At 38.9% G+C, this 21965-nt stretch overlaps 1 protein-coding gene across 1 annotated transcript in view; it reads right to left on the bottom strand.

Annotated features, from left to right (window-relative positions):
* LOC138315020 (uncharacterized) overlaps positions 1–21965 on the bottom strand; it is a 45253-nt gene that overhangs the window by 20232 nt on the left and 3056 nt on the right. Inside the window, exons 2-8 of the mRNA XM_069255735.1 lie at positions 12347–12418; positions 12036–12127; positions 11256–11351; positions 10882–10986; positions 9907–10179; positions 8919–9051; positions 8053–8275 (exon numbers count right to left, since the gene is read on the bottom strand). Coding sequence (XP_069111836.1) covers positions 8053–8275; positions 8919–9051; positions 9907–10179; positions 10882–10986; positions 11256–11351; positions 12036–12127; positions 12347–12418 — 994 coding nt within the window. The remainder of the gene's footprint in view (positions 1–8052; positions 8276–8918; positions 9052–9906; positions 10180–10881; positions 10987–11255; positions 11352–12035; positions 12128–12346; positions 12419–21965) is intronic.

Here is a 21965-nt window from a genome sequence, read left to right as displayed (position 1 = left end):
CTGTATTACCTTAGTGTGATTGTGTTAGTAACCTCCAGTGTCACTCTGTATTACCTTAGTGATTGTGTTAGTAACCTCCAGTGTCACTCTGTATTACCTTAGTGATTGTGTTAGTAACCTCCAGTGTCACTCTGTATTACCTTAGTGATTGGGTTAGTAACCTCCAGTGTCACTCTGTATTACCTTAGTGATTGGTTAGTAACCTCCAGTGTCACTCTGTATTACCTTAGTGATTGGGTTAGTAACCTCCAAGTGTCACTCTGTATTACCTTAGTGATTGGTTAGTAACCTCCATGTCACTCTGTATTACCTTAGTGATTGGGTTAGTAACCTCCAGTGTCACTCTGTATTACCTTAGTGATTGGGTTAGTAACCTCCAGTGTCACTCTGTATTACCTTAGTGATTGTGTTAGTAACCTCCAGTGTCACTCTGTATTACCTTAGTGATTGGTTAGTAACCTCCAGTGTCACTCTGTATTACCTTAGTGATTGTGTTAGTAACCTCCAGTGTCACTCTGTATTACCTTAGTGTGATTGGGTTAGTAACCTCCAGTGTCACTGTGTATTACCTTAGTGATTGGGTTAGTAACCTCCAGTGTCACTCTGTATTACCTTAGTGATTGGGTTAGTAACCTCCAGTGTCACTCTGTATTACCTTAGTGATTGGGTTAGTAACCTCCAGTATCACTCTGTATTACCTTAGTGATTGGGTTAGTAACCTCCAATGTCACTCTGTATTACCTTAGTGATTGGGTTAGTATGCCTCCAGTGTCACTCTGTATTACCTTAGTGATTGTGTTAGTAACCTCCAGTGTCACTCTGTATTACCTTAGTGATTGGTTTAGTAACCTCCAGTGTCACTCTGTATTACCTTAGTGATTGGTTTAGTAACCTCCAGTGTCACTCTGTATTACCTTAGTGATTGGTTTAGTAACCTCCAGTGTCACTCTGTATTACCTTAGTGATTGGTTTAGTAACCTCCAGTGTCACTCTGTATTACCTTAGTGATTGTGTTAGTAACCTCCAGTGTCACTCTGTATTACCTTAGTGATTGTGTTAGTAACCTCCAGTGTCACTCTGTATTACCTTAGTGATTGGTTTAGTAACCTCCAGTGTCACTCTGTATTACCTTAGTGATTGTGTTAGTAACCTCCAGTGTCACTCTGTATTACCTTAGTGATTGGTTTAGTAACCTCCAGTGTCACTCTGTATTACCTTAGTGATTGGTTTAGTAACTCCAGTGTCACTCTGTATTACCTTAGTGATTGTGTTAGTAACCTCCAGTGTCACTCTGTATTACCTTAGTGATTGTGTTAGTAACCTCCAGTGTCACTCTGTTTTACCTTAGTGATTGGGTTAGTAATCTCAAGTGTCACTCTGTATTACCTTAGTGATTGAGTTATAAACCTCCAGCGTCAATCTGTATTACCTTAGTGATTGGTTAGTAACCTCCAGACTCTGTATTACCTTAGTGATTGGTTAGTAACCTCCAGTGTCACTCTGTATTACCTTAGTGATTGGGTTAGTAACCTCCAGTATCACTCTGTATTACCTTAGTGATTGGGTTAGTAACCTCCAGTATCACTCTGTATTACCTTAGTGATTGTGTTAGTAACCTCCAGTGTCACTCTGTATTACCTTAGTGATTGAGTTAGTAACCTCCAGTGTCACTCTGTATTACCTTAGTGATTGGTTAGTAACCTCCAGTGTACACTCTGTATTACCTTAGTGATTGGTTAGTAACCTCCAGTGTCACTCTGTATTACCTTAGTGATTGGTTTAGTAACCTCCAGTGTCACTCTGTATTACCTTAGTGATTGGGTTAGTAACCTCCAGTGTCACTCTGTATTACCTTAGTGATTGGTTTAGTAACCTCCAGTCACTCTGTATTACCTTAGTGATTGGTGTTAGTAACCTCCAGTGTCACTCTGTATTACCTTAGTGATTGGTGTTAGTAACCTCCAGTGTCACTCTGTATTACCTTAGTGATTGGGTTAGTAACCTCCAGTGTCACTCTGTATTACCTTAGTGATTGGGTTAGTAACCTCCAGTGTCACTCTGTATTACCTTAGTGATTGGTTTAGTAACCTCCAGTGTCACTCTGTATTACCTTAGTGATTGTGTTAGTAACCTCCAGTGTCACTCTGTATTACCTTAGTGATTGTGTTAGTAACCTCCAGTGTCACTCTGTATTACCTTAGTGATTGTGTTAGTAACCTCCAGTGTCACTCTGTATTACCTTAGTGATTGTGTTTAGTAACCTCCAGTGTCACTCACTGTATTACCTTAGTGATTGGGTTAGTAACCTCCAGTGTCACTCTGTATTACCTTAGTGATTGGGTTAGTAACCTCCAGTGTCACTCTGTATTACCTTAGTGATTGGGTTAGTAACCTCCAGTGTCACTCTGTATTACCTTAGTGATTGGGTTAGTAACCTCCAGTGTCACTCTGTATTACCTTAGTGATTGTGTTAGTAACCTCCAGTGTCACTCTGTATTACCTTAGTGATTGGTTAGTAACCTCCAGTGTCACTCTGTATTACCTTAGTGATTGTGTTAGTAACCTCCAGTGTCACTCTGTATTACCTTAGTGATTGGTTAGTAACCTCCAGTGTCACTCTGTATTACCTTAGTGATTGTGTTAGTAACCTCCAGTGTCACTCTGTATTACCTTAGTGATTGTGTTAGTAACCTCCAGTGTCACTCTGTATTACCTTAGTGATTGTGTTAGTAACCTCCAGTGTCACTCTGTATTACCTTAGTGATTGTGTTAGTAACCTCCAGTGTCACTCTGTATTACCTTAGTGATTGTGTTAGTAACCTCCAGTGTCACTCTGTATTACCTTAGTGATTGGTTAGTAACCTCCAGTGTCACTCTGTATTACCTTAGTGATTGGGTTAGTAACCTCCAGTGTCACTCTGTATTACCTTAGTGATTGAGTTAGTAACCTCCAGTGTCACTCTGTATTACCTTAGTGATTGTGTTTAGTAACCTCCAGTGTCACTCTGTATTACCTTAGTGTTTGTTTCTGTAGTAACCTCCAGTGTCACTCTGTATTACCTTAGTGATTGTGTTAGTAACCTCCAGTGTCACTCTGTATTACCTTAGTGATTGGTTTAGTAACCTCCAGTGTCACTCTGTATTACCTTAGTGATTGTGTTAGTAACCTCCAGTGTCACTCTGTATTACCTTAGTGATTGTGTTAGTAACCTCCAGTGTCACTCTGTATTACCTTAGTGATTGTGTTAGTAACCTCCAGTGTCACTCTGTATTACCTTAGTGATTGGTTAGTAACCTCCAGTGTCACTCTGTATTACCTTAGTGATTGTGTTAGTAACCTCCAGTGTCACTCTGTATTACCTTAGTGATTGTGTTAGTAACCTCCAGTGTCACTCTGTATTACCTTAGTGATTGTGTTAGTAACCTCCAGTGTCACTCTGTATTACCTTAGTGATTGTGTTAGTAACCTCCAGTGTCACTCTGTATTACCTTAGTGATTGGGTTAGTAACCTCCAGTGTCACTCTGTATTACCTTAGTGATTGTGTTAGTAACCTCCAGTGTCACTCTGTATTACCTTAGTGATTGTGTTAGTAACCTCCAGTGTCACTCTGTATTACCTTAGTGATTGGTTTAGTAACCTCCAGTGTCACTCTGTATTACCTTAGTGATTGTGTTAGTAACCTCCAGTGTCACTCTGTATTACCTTAGTGATTGTGTTAGTAACCTCCAGTGTCACTCTGTATTACCTTAGTGATTGTGTTAGTAACCTCCAGTGTCACTCTGTATTACCTTAGTGATTGTGTTAGTAACCTCCAGTGTCACTCTGTATTACCTTAGTGATTGTGTTAGTAACCTCCAGTGTCACTCTGTATTACCTTAGTGATTGGTTTAGTAACCTCCAGTGTCACTCTGTATTACCTTAGTGATTGGTTTAGTAACCTCCAGTGTCACTCTGTATTACCTTAGTGATTGGTTTAGTAGTAACCTCCAGTGTCACTCTGTATTACCTTAGTGATTGTGTTAGTAACCTCCAGTGTCACTCTGTATTACCTTAGTGATTGTGTTAGTAACCTCCAGTGTCACTCTGTATTACCTTAGTGATTGTGTTAGTAACCTCCAGTGTCACTCTGTATTACCTAGTGTGTTAGTAACCTCCAGTCTGTATTACCTTAGTGATTGTGTTAGTAACCTCCAGTGTCACTCTGTATTACCTTAGTGATTGTGTTAGTAACCTCCAGTGTCACTCTGTATTACCTTAGTGATTGTGTTAGTAACCTCCAGTGTCACTCTGTATTACCTTAGTGATTGTGTTAGTAACCTCCAGTGTCACTCTGTATTACCTTAGTGATTGGTTTAGTAACCTCCAGTGTCACTCTGTATTACCTTAGTGATTGTGTTAGTAACCTCCAGTGTCACTCTGTATTACCTTAGTGATTGTGTTAGTAACCTCCAGTGTCACTCTGTATTACCTTAGTGATTGGGTTAGTAACCTCCAGTGTCACTCTGTATTACCTTAGTGATTGTGTTAGTAACCTCCAGTGTCACTCTGTATTACCTTAGTGATTGGTTAGTAACCTCCAGTCATCTGTATTACCTTAGTGATTGGTTAGTAACCTCCAGTGTCACTCTGTATTACCTTAGTGATTGTTAGTAACCTCCAGTGTCACTCTGTATTACCTTAGTGATTGGGTTAGTAACCTCAAGTGTCACTCTGTATTACCTTAGTGATTGTGTTAGTAACCTCCAGTGTCACTCTGTATTACCTTAGTGATTGGTTAGTAACCTCATGTCCTCTATACTAGTGATTCACACTCTGTATTACCTTAGTGATTGGTTTAGTAACTCCAGTGTCACTCTGTATTACCTTAGTGATTGGTTAGTAACCTCCAGTGTCACTCTGTATTACCTTAGTGATTGGTTAGTAACCTCCAGTGTCACTCTGTATTACCTTAGTGATTGGGTTAGTAACCTCCAGTGTCACTCTGTATTACCTTAGTGATTGGTTAGTAACCTCCAGATCACTCTGTATTACCTTAGTGATTGTGTTAGTAACCTCCAGTGTCACTCTGTATTACCTTAGTGATTGTGTTAGTAACCTCCAGTGTCACTCTGTATTACCTTAGTGATTGGGTTAGTAACCTCCAGTGTCACTCTGTATTACCTTAGTGATTGGTTTAGTAACCTCCAGTGTCACTCTGTATTACCTTAGTGATTGTGTTAGTAACCTCCAGTGTCACTCTGTATTACCTTAGTGATTGGTTTAGTAACCTCCAGTGTCACTCTGTATTACCTTAGTGATTGTGTTAGTAACCTCCAGTGTCACTCTGTATTACCTTAGTGATTGGTGTTAGTAACCTCCAGTGTCACTCTGTATTACCTTAGTGATTGGTTAGTAACCTCCAGTGTCACTCTGTATTACCTTAGTGATTGGGTTAGTAATCTCCAGTGTCACTCTGTATTACCTTAGTGATTGAGTTATAAACCTCCAGTGTCACTCTGTATTACCTTAGTGATTGGGTTAGTAACCTCCAGCGTCACTCTGTATTACCTTAGTGATTGGTTTAGTAACCTCCAGTGTCACTCTGTATTACCTTAGTGATTGTGTTAGTAACCTCCAGTGTCACTCTGTATTACCTTAGTGATTGGTTTATAACCTCCAGTGTCACTCTGTATTACCTTAGTGATTGTGTTAGTAACCTCCAGTGTCACTCTGTATTACCTTAGTGTTTGTGTTAGTAACCTCCAGTATCACTCTGTATTACCTTAGTGATTGGGTTAGTAACCTCCAGTATCACTCTGTATTACCTTAGTGATTGGGTTAGTAACCTCCAGTGTCACTCTGTATTACCTTAGTGATTGGTTTAGTAAACCTCCAGTATCACTCTGTATTACCTTAGTGATTGGTTAGTAACCTCCAGTGTCACTCTGTATTACCTTAGTGATTGAGTTAGTAACCTCCAGTGTCACTCTGTATTACCTTAGTGATTGGGTTAGTAACCTCCAGTGTCACTCTGTATTACCTTAGTGATTGGGTTAGTAACCTCCAGTGTCACTCTGTATTACCTTAGTGATTGGTTTAGTAACCTCCAGTATCACTTTGTGTTACCTCAATGTTTGGGTTAGTAATCTCAAGTGTCACTCTGTATTACCTTAGTGATTGAGTTAGTAACCTCCAGTATCACTGTGTATTACCTTAGTGATTGTGTTAGTAACCTCCAGTGTCACTCTGTATTAAAGTAGTGATTGAGTTATAAACCTCCAATATCACTGTGTATTACCTTAGTGATTGGGTTAGTAACCTCCAGCGTCACTCTGTATTACCTTAGTGATTGGGTTAGTAATCTCCAGTATCACTCTGTATTACCTTAGTGATTGGGTTAGTAACCTCCAGTATCACTCTGTATTACCTTAGTGATTGTGTTAGTAACCTCCAGTGTCACTCTGTATTACCTTAGTGATTGGTTTAGTAACTCCAGTGTCACTCTGTATTACCTTAGTGATTGGGTTAGTAACCTCCAGTGTCACTCTGTATTACCTTAGTGATTGGGTTAGTAACCTCCAGTGTCACTCTGTATTACCTTAGTGATTGTGTTAGTAACCTCCAGTGTCACTCTGTATTACCTTAGTGATTGTGTTAGTAACCTCCAGCGTCACTCTGTATTACCTTAGTGATTGGTTAAGTAACCTCCAGTGTCACTCTGTATTACCTTAGTGATTGTGTTAGTAACCTCCAGTGTCACTCTGTATTACCTTAGTGATTGTGTTAGTAACCTCCAGTGTCACTCTGTATTACCTTAGTGATTGTGTTAGTAACCTCCAGTGTCACTCTGTATTACCTTAGTGATTGTGGTTAGTAACCTCCAGTGTCACTCTGTATTACCTTAGTGATTGGTTTAGTAACCTCCAGTGTCACTCTGTATTACCTTAGTGATTGTGTTAGTAACCTCCAGTGTCACTCTGTATTACCTTAGTGATTGTGTTAGTAACCTCCAGTGTCACTCTGTATTACCTTAGTGATTGTGTTAGTAACCTCCAGTGTCACTCTGTATTACCTTAGTGATTGTGTTAGTAACCTCCAGTGTCACTCTGTATTACCTTAGTGATTGTGTTAGTAACCTCCAGTGTCACTCTGTATTACCTTAGTGATTGGTTTAGTAACTCCAGTGCCACTCTGTATTACCTTAGTGATTGTGTTAGTAACCTCCAGTATCACTCTGTATTACCTTAGTGTTTGTGTTAGTAACCTCCAGTGTCACTCTGTATTACCTTAGTGATTGTGTTAGTAACCTCCAGTGTCACTCTGTATTACCTTAGTGATTGTGTTAGTAACCTCCAGTGTCACTCTGTATTACCTTAGTGTTTGTGTTAGTAACCTCCAGTGTCACTCTGTATTACCTTAGTGATTGTGTTAGTAACCTCCAGTGTCACTCTGTATTACCTTAGTGTTTGTGTTAGTAACCTCCAGTGTCACTCTGTATTACCTTAGTGATTGTGTTAGTAACCTCCAGTGTCACTCTGTATTACCTTAGTGATTGGGTTAGTAACCTCCGGTGTCACTCTGTATTACCTTAGTGATTGGTTAAGTAACCTCCCGTGTCACTCCAGTGTCACTCTGTATTACCTTAGTGATTGTGTTAGTAACCTCCAATGTCACACTGTATTACCTTAGTGATTGGGTTAGTAACCTCCAGCGTCATTCTGTATTACCTTAGTGATTGGGTTAGTAACCTCCAGCGTCACTCTGTATTACCTTAGTGATTGTGTTAGTTACCTCCAGTGTCACTCTGTATTACCTTAGTGATTATGTTAGTAACCTTCAGCGGCACACTGTAATACCTTAGTGATTGGGTTAGTAACCTCCAGCGTCACTCTGTATTACCATAGTGATTTGGTTAGTTACCTCCAATGTCACACTGTATTACCTTAGTGATTGTGTTAGTAACCTCCAGTGTCACTCTGTATTACCTTAGTGATTGGGTTAGTAACCTCCAGCGTCATTCTGTATTACCTTAGTGATTGGTTTAGTAACCTCCAGCGTCACGCTGTATTACCTTAGTGATTGGGTTAGTAACCTCCAGTGGTGTCGAGCTGGCGCTACATGTCAGGTTGGAGTTTGCTATAAAACAATGGGTCGGCTGCACGTAATCAAACCTGAACTCTACGCTTTTCTGCTTCTGTGTTCCAGAAAATATTAATGTGTCATATGCTGTATTTGTGTCAATGATATTTAGTTTTTCAAACCCACCACTCGTAACTGAAAATGTGATGACGAATCTGTAAAGGATAAAAAAAGATGTATTAGTTGTTTTAATTCATTATCATATGTTATTCTGTACCCACAGTGTGTTTTAACGTCAAATGTTTTTCATATTTTTATCAAGGATATGCACAATAGGAAGAAGCGACACGTGCAGGTTGACATTGATAGTGACATTTGTCTTTGGTAATTTGGCTTGATTAAAGCGTAATGATAAGATGGTAATTCAATATGAGAAACACGGACTGAATATAAGCAACCTATATTGACATGGTTTGGTGTGAGTAGGTTAATGTCAAATTAACAAATTAACAAACAGGGTAATCTAGTGGCGTAGCAGCTTTACATGGTGGAGGTAAGTCTGAGGAACCTACGAAACCATCTGCTCCACATGGAATTCGAACTTATAACCAAGAGGAGGGATATTTTAACCACTTGCCTGGCTACCGCCGTCTCTACATGGAGACTCATTACAACAAAAAATGAATATTTACAACAAGTCCTTCCAATCCGTTAAATTTTAATGTAATAGTGCTTGGGTTTCGGTTATGTTGCTACTAGCAGGATTTGCTGGATCACTGACCGGTAGGTAATGACGCCTTTGTGTACTCAGAACTACATAAAGATGATTGCTGGTGATTACAATATCTTATAACTTACATGTCGGCATTGTCGACCCTGAAGTCAAATGTGTCGAAGGTGACGGTACAAACAAGTATATCTTGCTGTGGTGCCAGGGTTGAAGGAGATTGATTACAAGATTGGGTTCCGCTCGTCTTCACACGATTGTCAGCTGCAACACACGGTATTGCTTAAGAAATAGTTAAAACAATGTATAACGGTAACAAAGAGGCAAAACTCGGAGGAAAAGGGGAGGTATTTTATACCGATATAAACTGATCAAAGGACAGTCTGAACCTAGTATAACCCCTAACGTGATGGGGGAGGGCTGTTAAAATGAATAGTCAATGAATCATGTAACTGTTTTTGAACTCCAAAAATATGAGTTGTCGTTCTTTGGAATCTTGGAATGATATGATATACATGACAATATTTTAGCTATTTGACGGCATATAATTACAATTCTTAACGTTTGAGGTTTTTTTTATTTTGTCTCTGATAGTAAAAGTAGGGTTGTGTTTTTACCAATATAGAAGTTTGTGATTGTGTCTTAAAGTGTATTGCTCAAATAAGACCACATATGCAAGTCGACCCAAGTTTCGAGTTCTGTTTGGACGCAAGGACCTATAATTGGGCTCGTAAAGTTTATCTGCAAGTCAAGTTGTGTTGAAAGTGTTATTTTGGGACTATAAGAATAAGGTCATGGGGTTTACACAGAGGTTGTCACTAAGATGTGTTAATATGATGTATATGAAGCAATGGAATGTAAGGCAGGACTGGAGACTTGTATTGTCTCATTGTTTTTTTTATCAAAGACTGAAAAATGTCACATTGCTGAATTTAAGATCCAGTCGGACAACCCTTGAAATTAATCGTAATGAATAAGGATGAGCAATTTTACAATTCAAAACAGAATTGTAACTACCAACTAGCTATTTAACACCATTCTGCGTAACTTGGTTTTTATTATACATGCTGGAGTGTAGACAGATACACTTGTAGTAAAATGCATTAAGTTAAAACTTACAAGCTCGCAGCTCATAATCTATAGTTGCAGATACAATGCCAAGCTGAACCTCTGGAATGTAGCTGGGAGGATAAGGTAGATCTCCGGGCTCAAAGACGGCCTGCATATCTACGTTCCATGTATTGAACTTGAGAAGGTTAGTCCAAAGAACGTCGGGGGTATCGGAGCCAGGATCGGTGGAATCCGTCGTCACATTGTAAACATCCATAGCCTTTTCCGAATTGTAAAAGGCCAGTTCCGCCCGGGCACTAGTAAACGCTGGTTCTATAGTAACTGTTCATAACATCACTAGGTTACTAAACAATTTTAACATATATTAATTACCTATAACTGTTATCAGTAGATTATACATGACACATTGTTTAAAAACTATTTCTTTGTAATCTGTACATCTGTCATGTCTGGTTAAAAGAGTAATAACTCTCTCTCCGACACCTTGAAAGTTCACTAGCTTGTTTGTTTTTAGACAATCGATGAAACATCTTGGAAGACTTTGATAATTGTAACAGATGATGTTACTTTAGCATTGGGTGTTAGCCGATGATTCTCAAAGTAAAAAGTTAGTGTTATCAGAACATCATATTTCAACAAATCAAATTTTCACAATGTAGCTAAAAGACATGATAAATATTACTGATTATTTCACTGTTCACTAATTGCACGAAATCAAAATATATCAGCTCGTAAAATCACTGATATTGCAGCAACAATATCTTGGTATTAATCCTTATGTAACATAAGAGGAGACAATATAGCGGCCAGACAGGGATTCGAACCAGAGACCTCTGAACACTAGCCGAATGCTCTACCACTGAGCTACCTGGTCACCGACGTTCGTCCCAGTCAATTCCCGCTACACTTAAATAACATCATCATTCATACCTACAGATGAATAATTCGCATTCAAATGTAGTCCGTACTTGTCCTTAATTGTTTCAAACATTTACAAGATGAATGTAGAATATGATAACCTACCTCGCGTGCAGTTGCTGGCCGAGTCCTGGTATCCAGTAGTACATGTACAGGTGTTAGGTAGGGTACATATCCCGGGGTAGCACGGCTTCAGGTGGGAACATACCACTGGGGAGGAACTCTCAAATTTCAGCATGTGTTTTAATTTCAAATTGGATATTAGTTCAGAGTATTCCAGTATCTAGTTGCAAGTAAACTTTCTTGTTATACTTAACCAAGTATTTCATTCGAATTTATCGATGGTTTACCGAATACTTTTAAGGAGGATTATAACACAAAAATATTATAATTTTGAATTACTGGATATTACAAAAACTCAACAAAGCAACGTAGGAGTGACATCAAGAGGAGAATATAGCCAGTTTATATCAACTCACCTGTTCCGCATGTTGATCCGCTATGACCAGCGGTACATTCACAAGTATTGGGGCTTATGCACGTGCCACCATTTTGACATTCGTCAGTACAAACAGCTGTAAGTAAGGATTATATGACTTCATCACATGATAAGTTTGGATAAAACAACACATACGATGATTTTATCCCCCTTCCCGACCACTGAATCCGAATCAGACGGAGGCCATTTTTTTATCCTGACGTCAAGACATGAAGTCACTGTGGATCTCTACCCCATAAAAATCGCTCCAGATTATAGTACACTTGTAACATACACTCTATGCAAAATATAATATGGGTAACTTGTTAGTAAATAAATTAATTGATAAACATATATATTACGCCACTCTTCAGAATAAGTCAGTATAATTCAATTTTGCTTGGTACGAGAATTTTCATTGGCTTAAAAATTTACTTTATCAGCCCATAAAGGAAAAAAATTGCGTCGCCGTTTGTAACGTTGCTTCTGATTGGCTGAGATGACGGCGTAATGATGTCATAGACAAAAGAGTCCCAAAATGAATTATAATTATTGAATAGATTATCTTCAGTAGATTGAATTATAAGGATTAATTTGAATATGTTTTATTATGTTATGGAGACATAACACAAAAATCACTGTGTACTCTCATCATAAACCGTTTAGAGTACTCTCAAATTTTTGTGTTATATCTCCATAACATTAAAAATCTATTCAAATTAATCCTTAAATAAAAGTTGACAATTCAAAACAAATGGAGGTTATTAAATTGTGACCTTACGTTGACAGTTGCCGCTGACATCTTCGTATCCTGAACAACAATAGTATTCCGTAATGTACTGGCACACTTGTACTATCCGCCATACACAACACCTACACAACAATAAAACCAAGTCATCATTCTACAGCTTTACTATCAATTATATCTATATGATACGTTGAATATTACATTCACACTTGGGCAACATCTACACGTTAGTGGTTTTAATGTCATAAAGTATAGAAAGAGCTAAACTTGCTAATATCTTAAGCAATATAGAAATTAATGACATGCTAGAAAACTATAAGTTCGGCAAGAGTTCGTATATTTACCCGAGCCACGTGTTATAGGCACATTCTCTCCTTGTGAAGTAGTTTCGTTTCCTCCTCGTGCAAACATTGGATCTACAAGGAAAAGCCAATTATACAATACATCTAGGGCAGTTTATAACCCATACTCAGTCTATAATACAATACATCTAGGACAGGTGGTTACTCAGTCTATAACCTAGATACAATACATCTAGGACAGGTGGTTACTCAGTCTATAACCCAGACAAAATACACCTAGGACAGGTGGTTACTCAGTCTATAACCCAGATACAATACATCTAGGATAGGTGGTTACTCAGTCTATAACCCAGACAAAATACACCTAGGACAGGTGGTTACTCAGTCTATAACCCAGATACAATACATCTAGGACAGGTGGTTACTCAGTCTATATCCTAGATACAATACATCTAGGACAGGTGGTTACTCAGTCTATAACCCAGACAAAATACACCTAGGACAGGTGGTTACTCAGTCTATAACCCAGATACAATACATCTAGGATAGGTGGTTACTCAGTCTATAACCCAGACAAAATACACATAGGACAGGTGGTTACGCAGCCTATTACCCAGACAAAATACATCTAGGACAGGTGGTTACTCAGTCTATAACCCAGATACAATACATCTAGGACAGGTGGTTACTCAGTCTATAACCCAGACAAAATACACCTAGGACAGGTGGTTACTCAGTCTATAACCCAGATACAATACATCTAGGATAGGTGGTTACTCAGTCTATAACCCAGATACAATACATCTAGGACAGGTGGTTACTCAGTCTATAACCCAGACAAAATACACCTAGGACAGGTGGTTACTCAGTCTATAACCCAGATACAATACATCTAGGACAGGTGGTTACTCAGTCTATAACCCAGATACAATACATCTAGGACAGGTGGTTACTCAGTCTATAACCCAGATACAATACACCTAGGACAGGTGGTTACTCAGTCTATAACCCAGATACAATACACCTAGGACAGGTGGTTACTCAGTCTATAACCCAGACAAAATACACCTAGGACAGGTGGTTACTCAGTCTATAACCCAGATACAATACATCTAGGATAGGTGGTTACTCAGTCTATAACCCAGACAAAATACATCTAGCATAGGTGGTTACTCAGTCTATAACCCAGACAAAATACACCTAGGACAGGTGGTTACTCAGTCTATAACCCAGATACAATACATCTAGGACAGGTGGTTACTCAGTCTATAACCCAGACAAAATACACCTAGGACAGGTGGTTACTCAGTCTATAACCCAGATACAATACATCTAGGACAGGTGGTTACTCAGTCTATAACCCAGATACAATACATCTAGGACAGGTGGTTACTCAGTCTATAACCCAGATACAATACACCTAGGACAGGTGGTTACTCAGCCTATAACCCAGATACAATACACCTAGGACAGGTGGTTACTCAGTCTATAACCCAGATACAATACACCTAGGACAGGTGGTTACTCAGCCTTTACCCCAGATACAATACACCTAGGACAGGTGGTTACTCAGTTTATAACCCAGACAAAATACACCTAGGACAGGTGGTTACTCAGTCTATAACCCAGATACAATACACCTAGGACAGGTGGTTACTCAGCCTTTACCCCAGATACAATACACCTAGGACAGGTGGTTACTCAGTTTATAACCCAGACAAAATACACCTAGGACAGGTGGTTACTCAGTCTATAACCCAGACAAATTACACCTAGGACAGGTTGTTACTCAGTCTATAAAGCCAGATACAATACATCTAGGACAGGTGGTTACTCAGTCTATAACTCAGATACAATACACCTAGGACAGGTGGTTACTCAGTCTATAACCCAGACAAAATACACCTAGGACAGGTGGTTACTCAGTCTATTACCCAGATACAATACATCTAGGACAGGTGGTTACTCAGTCTATAACCCAGATACAATACACCTAGGACAGGTGGTTACTCAGTCTATAACCCAGATACAATACACCTAGGACAGGTGGTTACTCAGTTTATAACCCAGACAAAATACACCTAGGACAGGTGGTTACTCAGTCTATAACCCAGATACAATACACCTAGGACAGGTGGTTACTCAGTCTATAACCCAGATACAATACACCTAGGACAGGTGGTTACTCAGTCTATAACCCAGACAAAATACACCTAGGAGATGGTGGTTACTCAGTCTATTACCCAGATACAATACATCTAGGACAGGTGGTTACTCAGTCTATAACCCAGATACAATACATCTAGGACAGGTGGTTACTCAGTCTATAACCCAGATACAATACATCTAGGACAGGTGGTTACTCAGTCTATAACCCAGATACAATACACCTAGGACAGGTGGTTACTCAGTCTTTACCCAGATACAATACACCTAGGACAGGTGGTTACTCAGTTTATAACCCAGACAAAATACACCTAGGACAGGTGGTTACTCAGTCTATAACCCAGATACAATACACCTAGGACAGGTGGTTACTCAGCCTTTAACCCAGATACAATACACCTAGGACAGGTGGTTACTCAGTTTATAACCCAGACAAAATACACCTAGGACAGGTGGTTACTCAGTCTATAACCCAGACAAATTACACCCAGGACAGGTGGTTACTCAGTCTATAAAGCCAGATACAATACATCTAGGACAGGTGGTTACTCAGTCTATAACTCAGATACAATACACCTAGGACAGGTGGTTACTCAGTCTATAACCCAGACAAAATACACCTAGGACAGGTGGTTACTCAGTCTATAACCCAGATACAATACACCTAGGACAGGTGGTTACTCAGTCTATAACCCAGACAAAATACACCTAGGACAGGTGGTTACTCAGTCTATTACCCAGATACAATACACCTAGGACAGGTGGTTACTCAGTCTATAACCCAGATACAATACATCTAGGACAGGTGGTTACTCAGTCTATAACCCAGATACAATACACCTAGGACAGGTGGTTACTCAGTCTATAACCCAGACAAAATACACCTAGGACAGGTGGTTACTCAGTCTATAACCCAGATACAATACACCTAGGACAGGTGGTTACTCAGTCTATAACCCAGATACAATACACCTAGGACAGGTGGTTACTCAGTCTATAACCCAGATACAATACATCTAGGACAGGTGGTTACTCAGTCTATAACCCAGATACAATACATCTAGGACAGGTGGTTACTCAGTCTATAACCCAGATACAATACATCTAGGACAGGTGGTTACTCAGTCTATAACCCAGATACAATACACCTAGGACAGGTGGTTACTCAGCCTTTACCCCAGATACAATACACCTAGGACAGGTGGTTACTCAGTTTATAACCCAGACAAAATACACCTAGGACAGGTGGTTACTCAGTCTATAACCCAGACACAATACACCTAGGACAGGTGGTTACTCAGTCTATAACCCAGACAAAATACACCTAGGACAGGTGGTTACTCAGTCTATAACCCAGACAAATTACACCTAGGACAGGTTGTTACTCAGTCTATAAAGCCAGATACAATACATCTAGGACAGGTGGTTACTCAGTCTATAACTCAGATACAATACACCTAGGACAGGTGGTTACTCAGTCTATAACCCAGACAAAATACACCTAGGACAGGTGGTTACTCAGTCTATTACCCAGATACAATACATCTAGGACAGGTGGTTACTCAGTCTATAACCCAGATACAATACACCTAGGACAGGTGGTTACTCAGTCTATAACCCAGATACAATACACCTAGGACAGGTGGTTACTCAGTCTATAACCCAGACAAAATACACCTAGGACAGGTGGTTACTCAGTCTATAACCCAGATACAATACACCTAGGACAGGTGGTTACTCAGTCTATAACCCAGACAAAATACACCTAGGACAGGTGGTTACTCAGTCTATAACCCAGATACAATACACCTAGGACAGGTGGTTACTCAGTCTATAACCCAGACAAAATACACCTAGGACAGGTTGTTACTCAGTCTATAACCCAGATACAATACACCTAGGACAGGTGGTTACTCAGTCTATAACCCAGACAAAATACACCTAGGACAGGTGGTTACTCAGTCTATAACCCAGATACAATACACCTAGGACAGGTGGTTACTCAGTCTATAACCCAGACAAAATACACCTAGGACAGGTTGTTACTCAGTCTATAAAGCCAGATACAATACACCTAGGACAGGTGGTTACTCAGTCTATAACCCAGACAAAATACACCTAGGACAGGTGGTTACTCAGTCTATAACCCAGACAAAATACACCTAGGACAGGTTGTTACTCAGTCTATAAAGCCAGATACAATACACCTAGGACAGGTTGTTACTCAGTCTATAAAGCCAGATACAATACACCTAGGACAGGTGGTTACTCAGTCTATAACCCAGACAAAATACACCTAGGACAGGTGGTTACTCAGTCTATAACCCAGACAAAATACACCTAGGACAGGTGGTTACTCAGTCTATAACCCAGATACAATACACCTAGGACAGGTGGTTACTCAGTCTATAACCCAGACAAAATACACCTAGGACAGGTGGTTACTCAGTCTATAACCCAGATACAATACATCTAGGACAGGTGGTTACTCAGTCTATAACCCAGACAAAATACACCTAGGACAGGTGGTTACTCAGTCTATAACCCAGACAAAATACACCTAGGACAGGTGGTTACTCAGTCTATAAAGCCAGATACAATACATCTAGGACAGGTGGTTACGCAGTCTATTACCCATCGTCCTTCGTAATATGTGTGATGTTATGCTTTAGTTATAAGAGACATATGTGCTAGAATTATCTTGATAAGTCAAAATGTTGAGGCATCGGGGGTACGCAATATTAATTTAATATTTAGATTACTTAATATGTCACTCACCTAGAGGCTCGTTGTATATCAAATTATTGAAATCGTTTTATAATTTCCATATCACATTGCTGTACATGTAAGATCCTCTATCTAATTAATGGACATGTACGGATTTATTAGCAGTTATTGTTATGTCACTTTGCCAAGCTGTATATTATTTTAATACCTATCTCTTTGTTATTGCATGCTACGTGTAGTTATTGTAATGTCTATCTATATATATTTGTGTAATCAACTAATATACATTTATGTATTGTCTCACGCGCGTGTGTCTGCCACTTTAAATAAATGGTGGGTATATACACACGTGTGTATAAAGTGTGCATGTGGGAGTGACTATTAATTTTGTTTAGTTTCCGTAAACTCTTCATTGTTGGAGGAATCAAAGGAAATGATAATATTTGTGTTGTTGGAAACTGTAGTAAGATGGGTAATGTCCCCTTGTGTTAAAAGGTTTGTGTTTTATTAGTTTAACGTCCTATTAACAGCTATGGTCATGTAAAGACGTGCCAGGTTTGTTGGTTGAGGAAAGCCGGAGTTACCGGACAAAAAACACCGACCAGCGGTCAGTACATGGCAACTGCCCCACTTGGGATTCGAACTTGCGACCCAGAGGTAATATGTTGGGATATCTTAACCACTCGGCCACCGCGGACCCTAGTGATCCCTTGTGATAAAGGAAACTTTTGTCCATTTATAACGCTATCATACTTAAAGCATACCGTAAGATATTGTACAACATAAAATCGTTTAACAAACCAAGTCAAACCACCGCTTCACGTTTTCTGATGAATGTGAACAAAGGCATGTGTTAGCCGCAAAAAGCTTCTTCCCCACAGGTGCGAAGGATTTATTCGATGTAAAAGCTATATCTGTAATGAGTCTGGGAGATGGCAGATGTAAATGAGAAAGAAAACAAAATTCAAACTTTTGTCGCCTTTTCCTATCTATATTTCTTTCTGTTGGGTAATTATTGTGTAACTATTGGGTAATTGTAAATGAAATGTAAAAACGTTTATAATTATTGTCATTGTGCGAAAAATAATATTTAATAGCAATGCTTTCCATTTTCAACAAGAAAGATTGTTTTCTCAGTATTTGAATACTAAATTCAGAAACCAAGCTTGTAGTGTTATAAAGGACGCAAATAGTAGCATTTGCGTTAAAACATAACACAATTACCATGTATGAAGAACTAATTCGCACATGTAGTTTTCTTTGAAGTTCATGAGGATAAGAACATTGAACTTTGGGATCACAATCAAGTAAAACCATCTGTTAACCCTCGGGTATAAGTTACTTGTGTAACCCTTGGGTAGAATATATCTATCCTTCCTACAGACATATGAATGATCCTGATAGCATCTCATACCAAGTAGGTATTTAGACCCTATTCCGTCTTTGCATATTACGGAGTAAGCTCCCTTGTGGGTAGGTATCGATTGTTACGTCATTATTTTGTAAGCGCAATACCTGTCATTTTCTCCGAAAAATATGACGTTACGCTTGAAAACACATGACGTCACAATCAATACCTACCCGCAAGGGCAGATAACTATGTAATATCCAAATACGGAATATTGCAAGGCTGGTTTTATTGTACAGTCTATATTAGTCTATCATATATTTGCATATTATAGAGTTATATGCCTTTTTGGGTAGGCACTGATTGTGACGTAATGTGTTTGCGAGCGTCATGTCATACTTTTCGGAGAACAAAATAATGGCGTCACAATGATTACCGATCAGCAAGGGAGGTAATTCTGTAATATGCAAATACGGAATCATTAGTCTGGTCAACAGTCTCGAGAAAACTTAAAAACATGATTTCAGTTTGGCATGATTACTGTATAGTGCTACATCAATGAAGCATGCCGCCGAAGATACCAAGCAACACATCTCACCCGGTCACATTATACTGATAACGGGCGAACCAGTCGTCCTACTCCCCGTATGCTGGGCGCTAAGCAGGAGCAGAAACTACCACTTTTATAGACTTTAGTGTGTCTCGACTAGGGGACAGAACCCAGAGCCTACATCACAGGGGCAAGCGCTGAACAGAAGGCCAAAAGTGAAGCAGTGTCAAAGGAGATGTTAGGAGGAAGAAAGTTGGTTAGGAAGAGAAAAGATAGGATCCTTAATTAAGGCGCCTTTTACGATTATGCAAAAGGGACAGCAGGTATAATTCTAACGACCTACCAGATGTCTGATTTCAACTAGGGGGATCTAGAACCCCATTGGAAATATATATATTATCAACAACTTAGAGTCTGTTAGCGAATCGAGTCTATATTGTTTGAGATATGGCTGTTCGTTAGTAATTTATGTTTGTACTACACTACATCCGGAACTAAAATACGAATAGACTTCCTCCTCAACGTCTTATACACATCTAAATACTTCCGGTACTACTGAATCACTGTAACTACTACCAGTAAGGAGTTATAAACAGTGTATGTCAGTTATACATTAACGATTCAAAGTTGTTTTTTTTAATTCAGAAAAATTATGATAAACAATTTCGGAAATTGAATATATATAATACCAAATGTTGCAGGATTTCTTTACAAACAGCATAAACTACGTGTTGGCATTTGATAGTTTTTTCTGGAATAAAAATCGTGCTGCATTCTATATAACATAGTTTATATATCAATTGTTTATTGATAACGATCATTAATACATCACGTGACAGAATACTTGATTCTGATTGTCTACACATATGATTACTACAAGTATTTGCAATAGTGCCCGGCAAGCGGGCACAATTGAAGTGGCGCAAAATTGAACGTGAATGTATTGTGACGTCACCATTACATGACGTCATTATAGAGAGCGCAGCGAACTCTTGTGATAGAGGTGTCTCAGTAACGTTATTCTATGTAATTCATCCATATATGTAGAGTTGGAAAACTTTCTGATAAACCGGAAACAGGAAGTCAACACAAGATCCAGCATCGCGCAAGACAGTATCCAACTTAACTTAAAAGCCGTTTTACGTGAGCAGTTGCTTCGGAATTTTCCGTCTGGCAACGGAGAACGACGTTGAGATATAATTTGTAGCCGCAGTCACGTATTTTTGCAGAAAGTGAAAGTAGAAGTATCCTATGTTCAATATTGTTTTTCTTGTCATAAACTCAATGCCAGTAATTCAGCAAAGCTATGATTAACGATTGATAATTCTATATATGGTTTCTAACAGTACAGTTAGTCAACGCACACAATAAGCAATAAAAACAAAACACATGGCAATATCGATAAGACTGATGGGTCAGGGGAGATTACTCTTTCGCCGTTGGAAATCCTTTATTTAGATCTACCAAGCATATTTCTATTTATGTACACATTAAAAAAACAACAAACGAAAGAATGGATCAAATGCTGCGCTCTCAGATAGGCTTTGCCTAAAATTATATTAACGTTGAGCTTCGACCAAGATGTCAAGATGGCGGACAGGCTGTTGTGTGCGGGGATGGAAGCAAATGTTGCTTTTCTAAAGAAGACAGTTTATAGTCCAGTTGCCAACTAGCAATTTTTGCCCTAACTCAAAATACTCTGATATAGGTTTTTTTCTCTGTTGATTATTCATCTTTAGGGTGTGTATAATGAGATCAAGGTGGGTGTGGAGCTATTACCCTTGGTCAATTCGAGCAATTCAAAATGGCGGACAAGATTGCTGCCAAATTCTTTAATTAAGCATAACTCTTTTAGTATTTATCTTAAACGTATGGTTTTGGTGTCTAACCCCATATTTTGATGTCAAGGAATCCATTGAGCACATAAAAATTTTGTCCAATGCTTTAATAAAAGGGAATTCCAAAATGGCGTCCAAAATGGCCGCCGAAAAAGCGAAAAAGTCATTATATTTCCATTTCTAAACATAAAAGACTGGTGTTATAGTCTGAATTGATGGTATCATTTAGTATTATAATTCTAAGGTGTAAAGTGAAAACTACATATGAATAAAATCAAAAATGGCGTCCGAAATAGCATTAAAGATGGCCGCAAAACTATTCTAATTAGTCCAGTTGTCCAGGGGGCAGCCCAAAAAATCTCCTATATAGTTTTGCCTTTGTTGATTATTTCTCACTGGGGTATATACAGATATCCATGTAGACGTTGAACTCTCACATTTGGGCTATTCGAAGTATTCAAAATGACGTCAAAATGGCCGCCAAATTACTAAATATGCTATATTTACAAAAGTAACTGAATCTTATGTTGACTCTAGAAAAGTAATAAATCACCAGGAATTGATGGCATCTTGGCAGAGTTCTATCAAATGCACTGGAATACTATAAAGACTTAATTTATTAAAGTAATTGATGAAATTTTTTCGAATAATGAAATGTCAACATCACAGTACAGAGGAGTCAATACTTTAATGTATAAAAAAAAGGTGAGAGAGAAAACTTAGCTAATTGGCGACCATTAACTCTATTAACATCCGACTATAAAATTATCACAAAAGTTTTATCGGAAAGAATCAAACCGTTACTTCCTAAAATAATTCATACTTATCAGAAAGGGTTTATCAAAGGGCGCAACATAGAAGACGCAATACGATTATTAAGTGACGTGATTGAATATACAGGGCAAATGAATACGGGTGGGGCAATTATTTTTTTAGACCAACAGAAGGCGTTCGATAGGGTCGAATGGGGATGGTTAGAAAAATGTCTGAAGAAATTTGGTTTCGGGACAAAAATGATTGAATGGATTAAAA

The sequence above is a fragment of the Argopecten irradians genome, chromosome 2 (assembly GCF_041381155.1).
Source record: "Argopecten irradians isolate NY chromosome 2, Ai_NY, whole genome shotgun sequence".
Taxonomy (NCBI): Eukaryota; Metazoa; Mollusca; class Bivalvia; order Pectinida; family Pectinidae; genus Argopecten; species Argopecten irradians.
This window is presented reverse-complemented; position numbering and strand designations above follow the sequence as displayed.